The sequence below is a fragment of the Grampus griseus genome (assembly GCF_964374135.1).
Source record: "Grampus griseus genome assembly, chromosome: 11".
NCBI classification, from domain to species: Eukaryota; Metazoa; Chordata; class Mammalia; order Artiodactyla; family Delphinidae; genus Grampus; species Grampus griseus.
Window position 1 is genome coordinate 78,465,303 of NC_139005.1, and position 18,929 is coordinate 78,484,231.

General features: G+C 36.3%; 1 protein-coding gene across 1 annotated transcript in view; it reads left to right on the forward strand.

Annotated features, from left to right (window-relative positions):
- Positions 1 to 18,929, forward strand: part of CFAP54 (cilia and flagella associated protein 54) — a gene marked incomplete at its 3' end in the record, with an annotated part of 310,342 nt that overhangs the window by 108,336 nt on the left and 183,077 nt on the right. The window contains exons 27-30 of the mRNA XM_082667031.1: positions 5,183 to 5,311; positions 6,952 to 7,066; positions 9,014 to 9,103; positions 9,779 to 9,905. Of these exons, the coding sequence (XP_082523157.1) occupies positions 5,183 to 5,311; positions 6,952 to 7,066; positions 9,014 to 9,103; positions 9,779 to 9,905 (461 nt within the window). The remainder of the gene's footprint in view (positions 1 to 5,182; positions 5,312 to 6,951; positions 7,067 to 9,013; positions 9,104 to 9,778; positions 9,906 to 18,929) is intronic.

Here is an 18,929-nt window from a genome sequence, read left to right on the forward strand (position 1 = left end):
TACCAAAAATTTTTAGCAAATATCATACTAAATGGCAAATTTTTGAAGCTATTACCTTAAAATCAGGCACAGGAGATACTGACTCTTAATAATGTGATTCATTATTTGTAGAGATCTGGTCTGATGAAATAGATAAGGTATGAAATAATTTTATAATATTAGAAAAGCATAATTTGTAATTGTAGAGGTCTCAAAACCCCATGAGAATCTAGTAAAAGATTACTAGAATTAAAAAGAATTTATAAAATGGTATAAGAATTTATAAGAAGTTAAAAAGTTATGTAAGACACTGATAAGTTGGGTTTTTTTAAATGTTTTTCTTATTGTTTTTATTTTTAATATGAGTAGTAGCCAGTTAGAAATGGACAGGGGAAAATATACCACTTATAATACACACTATTTTAAACTTAACAAAATGTTAAAGAACCTAAGTAAAAGAAATGTGAAATCTTACTGAAGGACACAAAATAAGATCTGCACATATGGCAGGCCACACCAAGTTCCTGAATAGGAAGGCTTACTGTCATAGCTATATAAATCTTTCCTAAAATAATATTTCCATGCATTGCAGTTTTAATCAGAATCCTAGTGAGCTTTCTTTGAAACTGATTAGTGTTACTTAGAAATTCTCAGTAGGTATTAAAATTTACCAAGGCCACTTCAATAAAAAATGGTCTTAATAGAGTAACGGGCAAATAGATCAGTGGAATAAAATAGAGACTCCAGGAAGAGCTGGCTCCGGGTCTACAGGAAGAACTTAATATAAGACAAAGGTGGCATTTATATTCATTGAGAAAATGATAATTTATCAATAAAAGGTGGTGATATAACCGACTCTTCATTTGAAAATAACGCCAGAGCCCTACCTCATACTGTAAACAAAATGAAGTCCAGATGGATTTGAGGATATTTGGATTGCCTTGAAATCGGGAGACCTTTCTCAACAGGCCACAAAATTCAAAAGATACACACACAAAAATAGATAAATAGATGACACGATCATTTAAAAATACTTTTTTTAATGATAAGACACTATAGACAAAGCTTAAAGGCATTTATTTTTAAAAAATACAACAGTTGCAGGATTATTAACATTGATTGCCTCAGGCAGTAATCAATGAGAAAATAGGAAATAATTTCACAGTTTGGGAAAAGAAGGATCAGATTTATTTTTAATTATGGAGGATATGATTAAATATTTCAGTCACCTTAAAAAGTGGAACAGTGAACAAGTACCAGAGGATGAATGGCCATCTAATGAGGTCAGAGAGAAGCCATTCAAGGGTTTCAAACCTGGGAATGACGTAATGAGATTTGCATTTTAGAAAAAAGAAATTATTCTGGTTGCACAACAGCTAATAATTAGAGGGGGATAAGATCCGAGGCAGGAAATGAGTTAGAAGGCGAGAGGTGATGAACTAAACTAGTGTGGAAAAAGTGAGAGATAGAATTGAAAGGATTCAAGAGTTATTTATGAGATAGAATTGAGTAGGGGGGGATCAAGGAGGGAGAGGGAAGAGTCCACAGTAATCCAGGATCTGGGCAGTTGGGTGAGTACAATGCAATTTGTTGAACCCTGGGTGGGAAAGGGGGAAAAGATAATGAGTTTTGAATATATTGAATTTGGGGGCATACAGGATATCCAGAGAGGTGGACATTATATAATTGGACCTATAGGCTTGAAGTTCAGGAGAGGCCAAATATATGTAAAGACAACGGAGTCATTAGTATACGGGCTCAACTGAAGCAACAGAGATAGATGGTATCACCCGGGGTCAATGTGTAGAGTAAGAAAAGAAGAGAATTGTCTTAAGAATCTCAAGGGTGTTGTTAGTCCACGGGTCTCATCCGGCTTCCACTAGGCAAGAGGAAGAATTGGAAAGGTGATTAGTCCAAAGGTGTTTTATTATTCCTAACCCCTCCCCAACCTTAAGAATCTTTCTGGTGCTATTAGTTCTGTCATTGTCACAAGGGGGTAACTGTTGAAAGCAGGGGTCCCACACAATCCAAAGGACCCCTTTCCATTCCCACTGCTCAGTCACACACACACATCAATTAGTGTAATCCTGGGCTAAAAGGGCACCTTCCAAGGTTACTTTTCTTTAGAATATATTCATCTGCTTGGCCTCACCTCCCCCTTTCCCCCTGAACCCTTCCATCAGTGAGTATTTCCAGGACAGGGGTGTCATTTTCAAATAAGAAAATACCGGGTTACACTGTCTTTCCAGGGCACTGGGCAGCTGTTCAGCTTACATTTAAATAACTAACCGTGGCTGCTGCAGTGTTTCTTCCAGAACAAAGACACTTTATTCCAAGGCAGCTAATTGCTTGTAACTTGCCAATAGCAACTTCTCCTGCTAAAAACCAACTAAACAGCCAACCAACCAGCCAACCAAAAAACCAGTCCTGCTTACACAGGCACTCCGTATATGACCGTTAATGGGGAGGAGTAAGGAGAGGGAAGGGATAAGGATGGAGGAGAGGAGAGGTGGCCCCTAGACCAGGGTCCCAGCAGCGTGATCCGGGCATGTGTGGGGTCAGCTTGGACAGGACATCTGTCTCTCCTCTCTCACAGGAGGAGGATGTTTATCCTTATGCATGGGTGTGTAGGTGGGTTTGGGGACAGCAGATATGCCAGTTCCCCTGCACTGCTCTCTGGAAAGGAAGCAAGGTCATTTGCAGAGAGTGGGGAGGTGGAAAGTGAGGGTGGGCTCCAGAGATGTGAGAAGATGTTTGTGTAACAGCCCCCGTGGGAGACGGGAGAGAGTGCTGACCTAGAATAAGCAGGGTTTCCACCCAGCGTTTGGGGCCGCGTGGAGGCTGAGATCCTCCACGAAATTCACATGCCTCCTCTCTCAGCTGCCTGTGGTTTTTCTCCCACAGCAGTTTGCGGCTGGCTCTGTATTTCTTGACCGCCACCCGTGACTCCAGCCCCTTTCCCCCGCCTGAGGAATCATTTTGAGATCCTCTGGACATTATTGTAGAAATGACCCTGAATGTTCTGGACATTTTCTTTAAAGTATATTGAATTGGCCAAAAAAGTTCATTTGGGTTTTCTGTGAGGTGTTAACGCAAAACCCCAAAGAACTTTTTGGCCAACACGCTATATATTAATGTCAGGATTTGATGCTAGAGCTGGTTCTGTCCCAAATTGATACTCTAAGAATTGTCATTTCAGAAGTTTCCTCCAGCTTGACCAATAGACCCAGAAGCCTGACTACCCCTGAATCCCAGATTTGAGGCATTCATTTGATAGAAACATATTTTTATAGAGATTTTCTCTTAGGACATGTAAAGCCCAATTAGTCAAATGGCCCTGTTTCTTTTCTCTGTTCTGTTTTAAAAATTGGTAATCTTTCCGGATGGTTCAATCTTTCTTCTTTAAGGAGCAGTATTTTTTTCTGAAAGCTGCCAGAATTCCAAATAAAGTACCACTTCTGAGACATGTCATCTTAAATATTTGATTATTTTCACATTGTTAAAAAATTTATTATGCCAAACATCTGGCACATTAAAAAAATTTCTATTCACCATTTGGTATGTTAAGTAGAATTGGTTCTCTGTTTTTCTTTTGTTTGGAAAAATTCATTCTCATTTAGTATTTTCCACTGGCATGTTAAAATTCATTCTCATTTAGTATTTTCCACTGGCATTGTTAAAAAATTTATTATGCCAAACATCTGGCACATTTAAAAATTTTCTGTTCACCCTTTGGTATGTTAAGTAGAATTGGTTCTCTGTTTTTCTTTTGTTTGGAAAAATTCATTCTCATTTAAGTATTTTCCACTGGCATGTTAAAACAAGGAGAAAAGATTGCACAGTGCTGTATAAACCAAATATGTTGGAAAGCAAAGGTGAATGGGGAGCAAATGTTAGCTCACTTCTGTTTTCTAATAACAAAACTTGTTCCCTCTCTTATCAGTTTTACAATGAGATTGGACAGTTTTGCCTAGCATTCAAAGCCCTGCTTGACCTAACCCCACCTACCTTGGCAAAATTTGTTTCACTGTTTTCCTTTCCACATTCTGTCCCACAGTCAACATTAGTTTAACACCATTGCCCTGGTCCTACAGAAATATTTCCAGTTCTTAGCATTTGCATTAGGTAGGTCTTATGAGCTTCAAGCAGCCACTCACTGTTTTTCAGCCACCTTATATATTCTTTCCCTGCCTGGGAAGTAATAGTTGTTACTTATCTTATATACTAACCTATTCAGCTTAACAGAATACACCTACAGATAAATTCATACAAACTTATTTATACCCTGAGAGTATTGTCCTGGGGATTCACGGTGAATACATCCCTTTTTTGGGCTCTTTCACTAGAGCAGGGTCTATGCAAATCAGATTGCTGGCCAGGGAAGCTTTCCTGGAGTTAGTGCTAGGGCCCAGGTTTTAACGACCAAGTAACGCTATATAAATCAGGTGGGAAAGCTGTTCTGGGAAAGGCCTCAGCTGTAGGAAGGCATGAAGTCCTGATACCATGGTAACTAGCAGGATTTATACTTGGCTTAATATTTTGTAAGCTTAAAGTGCAAGGAGATGAATAGTGGAAGATGACACTGGAGAGGTAGGTAAGGGCCAGGCTAGAGGAGGCCAGATAACAGTTCGTAACCAGGAGCGTGAACGAGAGTGGCAGAGCGGGCCCCTTCTCGTGAGTCAGTGTGTGCTTCCCCTACGGCTCATGGAGAACCTGCCAAAACCAGCTGACCTCCAGCCTAGTTTACTGCCAGAATGTCCTGTAAATCATTTACTGCTATAAATGCCCCCAAGACATCATGAGGTCAGTAATTGTGCCATTTCACAAAGAAGACAACTCAAGACAAGAAGTGGTGGTTATGTGACCTTTAAGAATGATTTTGTTTTAGCATGGATCTTTTAAGTGGAAATGTTTTTTCATAGTTAACTTACTGTACCAAAAGAGGTATGGCTGTATGTCCCAGAGATATGGAGAATTCATTACTGATGAGATTCCTGGTTTTGTCCTTTATTTAAAATAGTGAAATCATGCAGTTTTAATTCTAGGGAAATATGATCTGGAGGTAAGCTTACAGTTTTCTTAACAGAAACAGGGGAGTTATATCCAAAACATGAGACTTTTGAATTTATGGAAGATGATACATGACTCTTGAAAATAGACTTGGCGTTTCCAACAGAGAAAATTAATAAATATTTTAAATTAGATTCTGCGTTCATGGAAGGAATATGACCTGGCAGTAATGATTATAAATTATGGAAAAAAGATGTTGGACATCACATCAGGGTGCAAATCTCTGTTTGGTGTTACTGACCAAGAAGAAATGCCAGAGGAGGTAATTGTTCTTTGTGTTTCATCTTTAAAGGTATATTTAGCTGAATTTTCTAAGAGGTCATGTAGTATTAGTGAACATGTTAGAAAATTGATCAATTTTTAATTTGTTGTATTTACATAAAAGAAAGCGAATATGTGAAGAGCTTTTTTTCCTTTTAATTATTATCAAGAAAATGAAAAGGTATCCGTGCTGGAATACTTAATAGCCCCCGTCACACGTACTGATGATCAGTTAGGTGTTGACAGAGAGCTTCCTACACCCAGTTGGGCATTGGACTGAAAGCCCTCTACAGTCTCTCCCAGACTGAAGATTTTTATTATTCTGAGTGGGTCACTGAATGCAGTAAATACACGTCAGAGCTTTTCACTCTGTTCAAAGTAGATTTCCTAAACTCCCTGTGACACCTCAGTTGTCTCCTTTATGAGGCTGGTAATGTTAGAGACAACTTTTTAATATCTGCCTCCCAAGCATGGGTCTTACTAGAATCTTATTTTATTGCCTTTTCTTGAAACTATGTGGTTAAATGATTTTGTAGATCAAATTTTGAAGTACTGCTTAGTTTATCAGGTTTCTGAGGAGCATCAGGAGCTACAGTACTTGACGCCCCTTCTGTGACTGGGGCCAGGGTAGAAACTGTTACCCCCAAGCCTGTTTCAGTTGGAGTAGCTCCATTTCTCTCTCTATTATATGCTGCAAAAGCTTAAAAAAACCCCACTGGATGAATATTTTTAGCCATACTACATTTGTTGGGGGGAGGGTTGTCTAGAGAAGGTTTTGATTTAAGCTGAAAGCAACTTGAGCGGTTTTTTTCACCAAGTGTTGTCCACTCAAGAGTCCGTCAGCCAGACCCTTTATGTCACCCAGGCCTTGACTCAGGGCTCTGTCCCTTCACATCATGGTAGGACAGGACCCCTTGCCCCTTTCCTTGGAGCCTCTAGTCCAGCAGAGGGTTGTGATACTTCTTTCAGACTAAGACTGTAGGGACTGAGAACCTAATAACTACTTTATGGGAGTCAGAAGTCATTATAACCATTCAGGGTCCCTTTAAGCCTAAAAGAGCTTGGGAGGTCTATTTTTTTTGGAGAAGAGGAGACATTAACCAGTCCATTCTCAGGCTCAGACAGATGAAAGCATGGTGGGGAGCCTGAGCTCATACCCGCCAACTCTTAGTCCACTAATTGCTGATCCTGTTATGTGCAATGAAAGGCAAAGCAGCAAAAGCAATTAGCTTCCTTGTAAAGAAGCTCCCTCTGGGAAAAAGAAAGGAAAAAAAGGAAAAAGGGATACATTTCTGAGAGCATTTTCTTTTGAGGATTTTTAGAGATATACCCTCAACTGCTCTCAGAATGTTGTGTGTATTGGGGGGAGCTGTTTAGGGGAGCAGAAGTTACTAGGAAAAAGGGAGAGGGAAGAGAAGAAATATTTTGGTTAACATCCATAAAACACTTAGTACTGTGTCTGGCATTTAGTTAGGCTACAATGGCTTATTATTAATTATTAGTTAATTATTAATACATTTTACCATGTAGATTCATAGTTTGGTCTACCAAGTATGAAACATAATTTAAAGAATATTATTTGAAAATGACAATTCTTGAAACATGTTGAAGTACGTTCTGACATTTAACCAATGTTTCTAGGGTTCTTCCAAGAAGTCTTCCAAGACGAAGAAGCCACAACAGATATTATTACCTGAAAAAATAAATGAACATCTGGGTTTATTGGAGACACACCTACTCAAACTGACAAAGCAATGTAGTGTTTTTTTTTTCTTTCTGTATAATTCTGTTTAGCATTTTGCCGTTTAAAATAGAAAATATTCTGTTAAAAGGATTAGGATGAGATTAGCATTTGGTAAACCCTTTAAGGTTTATGCAGTGCTTTTACACTGTGTCATTAATCCTAACAATACGTTGTTAATAAGGGATTGCTAACCACTTTTTACAGATGTGGCTCATAAAGATTAAGTGATTTATTTAGCATTACATAGCTGACTTGGATTTGAGCCTAAATCTTCTCATCCTAAAGCAGGGTTTCTCAGCTTCAACACTATTGCCAATTTTGGCCAGATAATACTTTGCTGTGGGGGACTGTCCTAGGCATTGTGCATGTGGAGTGACATCCCTGGCCTTTGTCCAGAGATGCATAGCACACCATTCTCCCTGCATTCTCCCCAGCTGTGACAACCAGCTGTGAGGCAAATGTTGGCAAATATATTGTGGAAGGGGGACACAAAATTGAGAATCACTGCTCTAAAGACAAGAATGTAACTGAGAAATAAAGTGATGGCATGACGGGTGTTATGTACGAGTGATTTGAACCATGGTTTACTCAAGTGAGATGGACTCAAGTGAGTCATTGTGCTGTATAGTAATTTAATAATAGACCAAAATGTTAACACAGTGATTGGAGTTTGAGAGATTGCAGTTTGGAAATCTGATTATGATATTAATTTAGTTTCTGGTGATGACAACTATTATTACATTTTTAAGAAGCAGGACTTCAAACCTTCTAGAAGAACAAAAGAGTACCTACATTTATCTCGTTAGGAGGCTCCACTTTCGGCCCCTTGGTCTGTTGGGAAGTAACTAAACTTGTAGAGTCCTGTGACCCCACCTCACCTCTCTACTTTGTGCCTCAGTGATATCTGGGTGGTCTTACTGTTTCAGAATTCCCTGACTTGGATCTCTCATTTTATTTCAGTACACTCCATGTCTGTTTCAAGCTGAATTTATGAAATGAACCCAGTGCTGTGTTATTCACATAACCAGTAAACCTAGTTTGGGGAAAGCTGTAATTGTCTGGGTACATATAAAAATATATAATTTCTTAAAATGTAAAGTGTTCTGGAAATGTGAATTACTTATTTTCATATTATCAACACCCCCAAACACATTTTAACATTTTACTAAGAAGCACAATATAATGTTACTAGCTAAACAGTAGATTCAGTAACAAAACAATAATAAAAATAATAGTTTTGTACAGTGCTTTCTGTGTGCGAGGAACTATTTTAAGTGTTTCATGCATATGAAAACTTATATAACCCTTATATAACAACCATATGAAATAGGTACTGTTATTATCCCCATTTTAAAGATAAGGAAATTGAGGCACAGAGAAGGTGAGTAACTTCCCAAGTTCTCATAACTAAAAAGTGTCAGACTTAGGGACTTCCTTGGAGGTCCAATGGTTAAGACTCCATGCTCCCAGTGGATTTGATCCCTGGTGGGGGAACTAAGATCCCGCATCCTGCATGCCGTGCGGCCTGAAAAAGAAAGTGTCAGACTTAGAATCTGAACCCAGGCATCCTGGCTCTAGGGGCTGTCCTGTTCATTATTCTATACTTTACTGTCTTTTAAAGATTTTTTATAAAAATGGAGTTCATATAATTGGTAGGTTTCTGAACCTGATATTTGTTGATACACAATAGCTGTTGAATAAGAAAGACTCATGCCTTGGAAACTCTTCCCCTATTTGGTGGTAGACTGCTTGGCCTTTAGGGGGGGGAAAAAATGAAAGGAAAATAATTAAGGTTATTGGATTTTTTAATCTCCAAAATATGATATAATTGATATTTTAAGGCACGTAATTTAGAATGTATACTTGGGTATTTTCCTGTTTTTCATCCCCAGCAAAGAATTTTCATTTTTGCTTATTGATGTTAAACAGAACCAACAACTTAATTCCTTTTAACCTTAGATGTTACAACTGAACTCTCAGGAGCAGAGGATCCCATATTTCTTTACCCTATAGTTTTAAATTGGTCAGTCAAAGGTGCTGTGGAAGAAGGTAGGTGACCTAAACGTACATATGTTGTTCACTCACCTTACTTTTGAATATCTTTTATTCTGTGGATTCTGTTGTTTTTTACTTAAAGGTTTCACTTGTTCTAGGCAGAATATTTCAGGTTCTTACCCATTCAGAATAAGGCAGGCTCTCGATTGCCGAGTAATGAAAGAGACCAAAATAGGTACCTGATTTAAAGTCTGGAAAGACGGAACCTTGATGGTGGCTTATTTTGGCAGTAAATGGTGATTATGAAGCTTACAAAAACTAGGGAATTGAAAAATGTGTTAGTGATCTTTAAGCTTAGCTATGAAGAAATAGCAGCATTATTGCTTATCTCAGAGTGAAATATAATAAAAATTAGGATAACTAGTTATTCTGGCAACTATCAGCAATTTTTTTCCCACCTAGTCATATGTTAGAGGTAACTTTTAGGAAATCTTACAACACCAAGCTGTTTGAAAAATAAATGAAATTTAGACCGTAAAGGAATATTTGATTTTAGAAAACCAATAGTTTCACTACATTTACTCCTATACATTTTTTAAAAGTGAGAAATCTAAAAAGTAGGTTAATAAACTCATCTGTTACAACAAAATGACTGATAGCAATAGTAACCTTTCAATGACAATGACCAAGTGTATTGGAGATTATATATGAACCTTCTTGTTTTCGCAGTTATGAAATTTAAACAGAGACCTAGATTCCTGGAATTCTTTACACAAGTTATGCAAAAATGTATGAATGATGAAAACTTTCAACTTATGGTGGAGATAACAAATCCTGTCTATGACTTCTTGCAAAGGTATTTGTAATATCTGTTTTATTAGCATTAACAACTTTAAAAAATGAGTAAAATTGTTCCTTAAAGATATATAAAGTGGACGCAAAAGAGAGTGGGGTACATGCAGTTAAAACAGCCATCTGGGAGGTAGTGAGTATTTATGTCTGTGTAAATAAATAAATAAAAATATTCGTACAGCTGAACTAAGGAATAATAGAGCATGTTTATATTTATAGCAGGAAATAAATTAGGCCTTTTGCTATTGAGTCAGTTTGGATGATAGCATCTCTAGGCTATCAGCATCTCTTGCACAGACTTTTGGGTCCACTTATTTATTTATCTAATTAATTTTTCATCCAGTTTTATTGAGGTATAACGGACATATAACACTGTATAAGTTTTAAGGTGTACAGCATAATGATTTGATTTACATATATCATGAAATGATTACCACAGTGGGCTTAGTGAACATTTATCATCTCATATAAATGCAACATTAAAGAAGTGGAAAAAATTTTTTTCTTCCTTATGATGAGAATTCTTAAGATTTACTCTTAACAAGCTTTATTTATAACATACAGCAGTGTTAATTATCTTTATCTTGTTGTACATTACATCCCTAGTTCTTATTTATCTTATAACTGGAAGTTTGTGCCTTTTGATTATTTTCAGTAATTCCCTCTCCCCCCACCCCCTCCCTTTGATGTAGTCCCATTTGTTTACTTTTGCTTTTGTTTCCCTTGCCTGAGGAGACATATCCAAAAAAAACTGCTAAGACCAATGTCAGAGAGTATACTGCCTATGTTTTCTTCTAGAAGTTTTTTGGTTTCAGGTCTTACATTTAAGTCGTTAATCCATTTTGAGCTTATTTTTGTATGTAGTGTGGTTTTTTTTTTTTTTAACATCTTTATTGGGGTATAATTGCTTTACAATGGTGTGTTAGTTTCTGCTTTATAACAAAGTGAATCAGTTATACATATACATATGTTCCCATTGTAGTGTGGTTTTGAGGTCCAGTTTCTCATTCTCTACAGTAGCAAGCAGAGCCATTCTTTGCAGTTCCCATATACGTGTGTGAACGGGGAGTTCCTTAAAAATAGAAGTAGTAAAACTTAAAGTTAACCCTCTTATTCTCTAAGCCTGAATGGCTCTCTCTGCCCACAAAGAAAATTGTTGTGTTCTGTGCCAGTTATGAGAGATGCCAAGTGAATCCAGCTTTTCTTCCAATAATTGGGTTTTAATTTCAACACTGGACATAGGTCTGTCTATCTCATTCTAGGAAAAGAAAACATCAATGACACAAGATCTATTTTAAAAATGACGGCAGAAGAGAAACATTCTCATAAAAACCTACGGGAAAATATTCTTCCTAAAATAGGCACTACATTTATTAGAACAAAAACTTGGAATATATGTGCTTCATGTTTTCAAAAGATGAAATTGCTTCTACTAAGCAGGCCATGGTAATGAGAGAACTGGCCAGAATTAGAAAGTCCCAGAAAATTAAATAAACCATAGCTAAAATGAGATGTTTGGAATCTGTAAATAATATTCTTGATACCAAAGAAAATCAGAATGCACTTTCAGTGAGCAGTAAAATTTGGAGGACTGACCGTGGAGGTCCAATGGAAGAATAATAGATATTCTGAAAGAGGAAAACAGAATAAGTGGTTTAGACCAGTGGTATAATAAAATATGTGAGTTTGGAGATTGAGCAGTATAACTGAGTTCAAGCCAAAGGTAATGATTTCAGTTTTTAAGGCTGAGCAGATGTTTTAGGATGTTCTTCTCCAAGTCAAGGAATATAGGGGAGGGGCAGATGCAACACCTTGATTTCTACTTTGATAGCAATATCTATTTTCTTTTTATGTTTGTATGCATGACATATCTTTGCACAAAGAAAAAAATTTTTTATACTTCAACAGACAAATATGCAGCAGTATTTTCTTCCAATTTTATAGTTTCATGGTTTAGATTTAATATTTTAATCCATATGGAATTTCTTTTGGTGTAGGGTTTAGATTAAAAATCAGGGGTTTTTCCTGTAAAAATTTTAATCAACTGTCTTGGTAACATTTAAAGAGTAATCTCTTTGTTACTTATTATTATTTTTTTTTGCGGTACACGGGCCTCTCACTGTTGTGGCCTCTCCCGTTGCGGAGCACAGGCTCCAGACACGCAGGCTCAGCGGCCATGGCTCACGGGTACAGCCGCTCCGCGGCATGTGGGATCTTCCCGGACTGGGGCACGAACCCGTGTCCCCTGCATCGGCAGGCGGACTCTCAACCACTGTGCCACCAGGGAAGCCCACGTTACTTATTTTTAATGCTACCTTTTCACATTGGTGATTCTACTAATAATGCTTATAAATCACAATGAAGATATTTCATGAATTTTCATGTTCTACATTAAAAAAATCAAAATATATGGGAATAACTGCTAAAAAGACAAAGCTAATTTGATAGAAACATAGTAATATTAAGAGTTTAATGTACTACTTTAAAAAGAAAGAAATAAAAAGGACACAGAAAATGTACATAATATAACTAATAAAATTAATTTAATATATATAGCCAATTGAGACTAAATACCCTTTAAAGCACTTATTTAATTTAAAAGTGTAATATTTAAGCTGCAAAATAAAGCTCAATATATCACCTAGACTAAAATTTCTAAGGACCACATTCTCTTACAGTACAATAAAACTGAAATTTTATAACAAAATAAATTGCTGGCATATATAATTATATAATTTTATAACAATAAATTACTGCCATATATAATTGTATATAATTATAGTATATAAAAAAGAAATTTAAAACTATAGAGCGTTTTGAAAATCATGCTAATGAGAAGCCCACATATCAAATGTACTCAAAGCAGCAGTTAAAGACAAATTTTAGCTTTAGAAGCTCCTGTTACTTACTAAATGAGAAAAATAAAATCAAATGAACTTTGATTGGGCTTGAGAAATTGGAAAAATAACAAAATAAATCTAAGAAAGCAGAAAGAAGAAATAAATAAAAGTTGGAATTAATTTTAAGTTGGTTTTAAAATAGTCCAATTGGCTAGGGTTAGTTCTGTGAATATATGAATAAATGAGGTAATTTTCTGGCCAGCAAAATAAGAAAAAGTGAAATGTAAGTAATCCAAAGAGAAAATAGTCATAAATTTGGAAGTTGTTAAATATTAGATAACAGTATATGTAGTTTAATATGAATAAATTTGAAAATCTAATCTGAAGTCATGATTATCTGGAAAATTTTAAATTATAAGAATTTATTGAAACAGTAAAAAAATTTGGAAAGCTCAAAAACTTTTTAAGCCTAGTTCCTTCATAGGAACAAATAATTTTGTTTTACATAAAGCTACTTCAGAGCATGGTTATAGTTTCCTAGTAAATTTATCACAGCAGGCTCTGATAACAGTTTTGTAAAAAGAGAATAAAAAAATAGAAAATTAGAGATCAACTTTATTTAGAAGTATATAGAATAAAAATAAAACACTAGCTTATAAATTTAGCAGTGAGAATATAGATTTTGTTCTCAGTATAAATATAGTAGGAAATCTAAATATAATTATCATTAGTAGTCCAAGGAGTCTTTTATAGGTGCTAAAAAGTCATGTGGTGATGTTCAGCAGCAATTCCTGGCAAATTAGGATTAAAAGATTTTCTGTTAAAATATGCAGTACAACAAAGAAACCTGTTATTCCTTCTATCATTTAAAATTGTTCTGAAAGTTCTTGGCAGCACATTAAAATAAGAAATAGAAATTAGGATTAGAATTTATGTGATTATCACATAATACATAAATGTTTATCTCAAAAATGTTTATCAAGTGAAATCCACAGTGAAGTACTCTGAAAATAGAGAGGAAAGATTGATATCTGCAAATAATTATTATTTTTTTTAACTTAAGTTAATTAACTGAAAACTATCAGAGTTAATAATAGAATTCCATAGGATGGGTAGATGCAAAATCAACGCTTTGCTGTATCAACTAGAAAATATAATGGAAAAATGATCCCATTTCTGTGAACTACAGGATTAAGTTTATCAGGAATTGTGAGGGGATTTAGGCTAATATAAAGAAGACCAAACATCTTTACTAAGAGGTATGAAAAAAAATGACTTGAATAAATGGAGAGACATAGTACATTACTTCATAAGCAGATGGAATATTGTGAAGATTTCTGTTATTCTCAAATTAATTTGTTGGTTTAATGCAATTCCAGTCAGATTAGTTTGTATGGAATGGGCTAGAGTAATGAAAAATATTTTAAAAATAAAAAAGCATGAATGAGAGCCTTGTGCTGTCAGATAAAGAATAACAGATTTGTGTTTGTGAAATAATAGGCAGACAGTCATTGGAACTCAATGTTTTGGGTCAGAAGCAGGCAGTGATATAGGTAATCAAAACAATAAGTCATGAAATCAAAGATCAATAATGATGATTACATAAAAATTTAGAAGTACTATTTTTCATAATACACCATAAACAAAAAGCAGTCGGAACTAGGAGGAAGCAGTCTATGAAGAGGTTGAGGAGTGGAGGAGTTTATTCAGTGGATGAGAGTTCTGCAGAGCATGGAGGAGAATGCTGAGAGGGCTGGGAAGATGGTGGCCCAAGTGTACACCCATGACCTCCTCTCCTTCACACCTGTTTCTGGAATAGCAGCAATAAAAGCATTCTGGTAGGGTGGGAGAGAAAGGAGGTAGAGAAGAGACAAGCTGGTTGGAAAACAGCAGGCAACTAAGTTGTGTCAGGATGCAATTAGCAGAGCAGAGGATAGATTCCCAAGTCCCCGGTGATCAGTGGTCCAAGCTTTGTAGTTCAGGCAGACAAAACATTTGCCAAAATGAATGCCAACTAACTGAGAGACTCTTGGAATTGCTGCAGCTTGGCTGGAGTCCCAACCAAGCACAGGATCCAGGATCATCTTTATCAAAATCGAAGTGAGAGGCTGACCACTACTGGGACCAAAATGAGTTTGGGACCCCAGCCCCTGGAACTAGCTACCAGATTCACCTGGTCATTTCCTTCACCTTGTGTTAATATGACTTTACATTTTATTTAATTTAAGCTTTTGGATCCCATTTATCATGTTATAGCAGGGTGGTGTTGTACCTAGCAAGTACTTACCAGAGGAAATATAGATTTTAGGAAATATATAAATTTCAAGGAAAATAGGTAGTAAGTACCAATAGAGGGAGGGATAATAAGCGACCTTACAGTATTCGGAGAAGGGGACAGGTTACCACAGAGGTCGATGGCAGATTAAAAAAAACAAGGTTGAGAATCCTTACAGGTGATTGGGGGGAAGGGAGAACATTTAGTACTGTCCGCCCTTGGCATCCACTCTGCATCCAGGCATTCAGCCAACCATGGATCGGAAATATTCGAAAAAAAAGTTCCAAAAAGTAAAACTTGAATTTGCTGCACTCCCGTCAACTATGTACATAGCATTTACATTGTATTTACAACTATTTATATAGAATTTACATTGTATTTAATTTATTTATTCCAAAGAAATTCAGGCTAAATGCTTTCATGATTAAAAGGTATCATTCTTTTTTTAAAATATCTTTATTGGAGTATAATTTCTTTACAATGTTGTGTTAGTTTCTGCTGTATAACAAACTGAATCAGCTATATGTATGCATATATCCCCATATACCCTCCCTCTTGCATCTCCCTCCCACCCTCCTTATCTTATCCCTCTAGGTGGTCACAGATCAGGGAGCTGATCTCCCTGTGCTATGCGCTGCTTCCCATCAGCTATCTCTTTTACATTTGGTAGTGTATATATGTCCATGCCACTCTCTCACTTCATCCCAGCTTACCCTTCCTCCTCCCCGTGTCCTCAAGTCCATTCTCTATGTCTGCATCTTTATTCCTGTCCTCCACTTAGGTTCTTCAGAACCTTTTTTTTTTAATTTTAGATTTCATATATATGTATTAGCATACAGTGTTTGTTTTTCTCTTTCTGATTTACTTCACTCTGTATGACAGACTCAAGATCCATCCACCTCACTACAAATAACTTCGTTTCTTTTTATGGCTGAGTAATATCCCATTGTATATATGTGCCACATCTTCTTTAGCCATTCATCTGTCGATGGACACTTAGGTTGCTTCCATGTCCTGGCTGTTGTAAATAGTGCTGCAGTGAACACTGTGGTACATGATTCTTTTTGAATTATGTTTTTCTCAGGGTATATGCCCGGTAGTGGGATTGCTGGGTCATATGGTAGTTCTATTTTTAGATTTTTAAGGAACCTCCATACTGTTCTCCGTAGTAGCTGTAACAATTTACATTCCTACCAACAGTGCAAGAGGGTTCCCTTTTCTCCACACCTTCTCCAGCATTTATCGTTTGTAGATTTATTGATGATGGCCAATCTGACCAGTGTGAGATGATGCCTCATTGTAGTTTTGATTTGCATTTCTCTAATGATTAGTGATGTTGAGTATCCTTTCATGTGTTTGTTAGCAATCTGTATATCTTCTTTAGAGAAACGTCTGTTTAGGTCTTTTGCCCATTTTTGGATTGGGTTTTTGTTTTTTTTTGATATTGAGCTGCATGGGCTGCTTGTATATTCTGGAGATTAATCCTTTGTCAGTTACTTCATTGGCAAATGTTTTCTCCCATTTGGAAGGTTATCTTTTCACCTTGTTTATGGTTTCCTTTGATGTGCAAAAGCTTTTAAGTTTCATTAGGTCCCATTTGTTTATTACTGTTTCTATTTCCATTTCTCTAGGAGGTGGGTCAAAAAGGATCTTGCTGTGATGTATGTCATAGAGTGTTCTGCCTATGTTTTCCTCTAAGAGTTTTATAGTGTCTGGCCTTACATTTAGGTCTTTAATCTATTTTGAGTTTATTTTTGTGTATGGAGTTAGGGAGTGTTCTAATTTCATTCTTTTACATGTAGCTGTCCAGTTTTCCCAGCACCACTTATTGAAGAGGCTGTCTTTTCTCTCTTGTATATTCTTGCCTCCTTTATCAAAGATAAGGTGACCATATGTGCATGGGTTTATCTCTGGGCTTTCTATCCTGTTCCATTGATCTATATTTCTCTTTCTGTGCCAGTACCATACTGTCTTGATTACGGTAGCTTTGAAGTATAGTCTGAAGTCCAGGAGCCTGATTCCTCCAGCTCTGTTTTTCTTTCTCAAGATTGCTTTGGCTGTTCGGGGTCTTTTGTGTTTCCATACAAATTGTGAAATTTTTTGTTCTAATTCTGTGAAAAATGCCATTGGTAGTTTGATAGGGATGGCCCTGAATCTGTAGATTGCTTTGGGTAGTATAGTCATTTTCACAACATTGATTCTTCCAATCCAAGAACATGTATCATCTGTTTGTATCATCTTTAATTTCTTTAATCAGTGTCTTAACAGTTTTCTGCATACAGGTCTTTTGTCTCCTTAGGTAGGTTTATTCCTAGATACTTTATTCTTTTTGTTGCAATGGTAAATGGGAGAGTTTCCTTAATTTCCCTTTCAGATTTTTCATCATTAGTGTATAGGAATGCCAGAGATTTCTGTGCATTAATTTTGTATCCTGCTACTTTACCAAATTCATTGATTAGCTCTAGTAGTTTTCTGGTAGCATCTTTAGGATTCCCTATGTGTAGTGTCATGTAATCTGCAAACAGTGACAGCTTTACTTCATCTTTACCAATTTGGATTCCTTTTATTTCTTTTTCTTCTGTGACTGCTGTGGCTAAAACTTCCAAAACTATGTTGAATAATATTGGTGAGAGTGGGCAATCTTGTCTTGTTCCTGATCTTAGTGGAAATGGTTTCAGTTTTTCACCATTGAGAATGATATTGGCTGTGGGTTTGTCATACATGGCCTTATTATGTTGAGGTAAGTTCCCTCTATGCCTACTTTCTGTGGGGTTTTTATCGTAAATGAGTGTTGAATTTTGTCAAAAGCCTTTTCTGTATCTATTGAGATTATCATATGGTTTTTCTCCTTCAATTTGTTAATATGGTGTATCACATCCATTGATTTGCATATATTGAAGAATCCTTGCATTCCTGGGATTAATCCTGTTTGATCATGGTGTATGATCCTTTTAATGTACTGTTGGATTCTGTTTGCTAGTATTTTGTTGAGGATTTTTGCATCTATGTTTATCAGTGATATTGGCCTGTAGTTTCATTTTTTTGTGACACCTTTGTCTGGTTTTGGTATCAGGGTGATGGTGACCTCGTAGAATGAGTTTGGGAGTGTTCCTCCCTCTGCAATATTTTGGAAGAGTTTGAGAAGGATGGGTGTCAGCTCTTCTCTAGATGTTTGATGGAATTTGCCTGTGAAGCCATCTGGTCCTGGGCTTTTGTTTGTTGGAAGATTTTTAATCACGTTTTCAGTTTCATTGCTTTATGATTGGTCTGTTTGTATTTTCTATTTCTTCCTGGTTCAGTCTCAGAAGGTTGTACTTTTCTAAGAATTTGTCCATTTCTTCCAGGTTGTCCATTTTATTGGCATATAGTTGCTTGTAGTAATCTCTCATGATCCTTTGTATTTCTGCAGTGTCAGTTGTTACCTCTCCTTTTTCATTTCTAATTCTGTTGATTTGAGTCTTTTTCCTTTTCATCTTGATGAGTCTGGCTAATGGTTTATCAATTTTGTTGATCTTCTCAAAGAACCAGCTTTTAGTTTTATTGATCTTTGCTATTGTTTCCTTAATTTCTTTTTCATTTATTTCTGATCTGATCTATATGATTTCTTTCCTTCTGCTAACTCTGGGGGGTTTTTTGTTCTTCTTTCTCTAATTGCTTTAGCTATAAGGTTAGGTTGTGTATTTGAGGTGTTTCTTGTTTCTTGAAGTAGGATTGTATTGCTATAAACTACCCTCTTAGACTGCTTTTGCTGCATCCCGTAGGTTTTGGGTCATTGTGTTTTCATTGTCATTTGTTTCTAGGTATTTTTTGTTTTCCTCTTTGATTTCTTGAGTGATCTCTTGGTTATTTAGTAGTGTATTGTTTAGCGAGCCTCCGTGTGTTTGTATTTTTTACACCTTTTTTCCTGTAATTG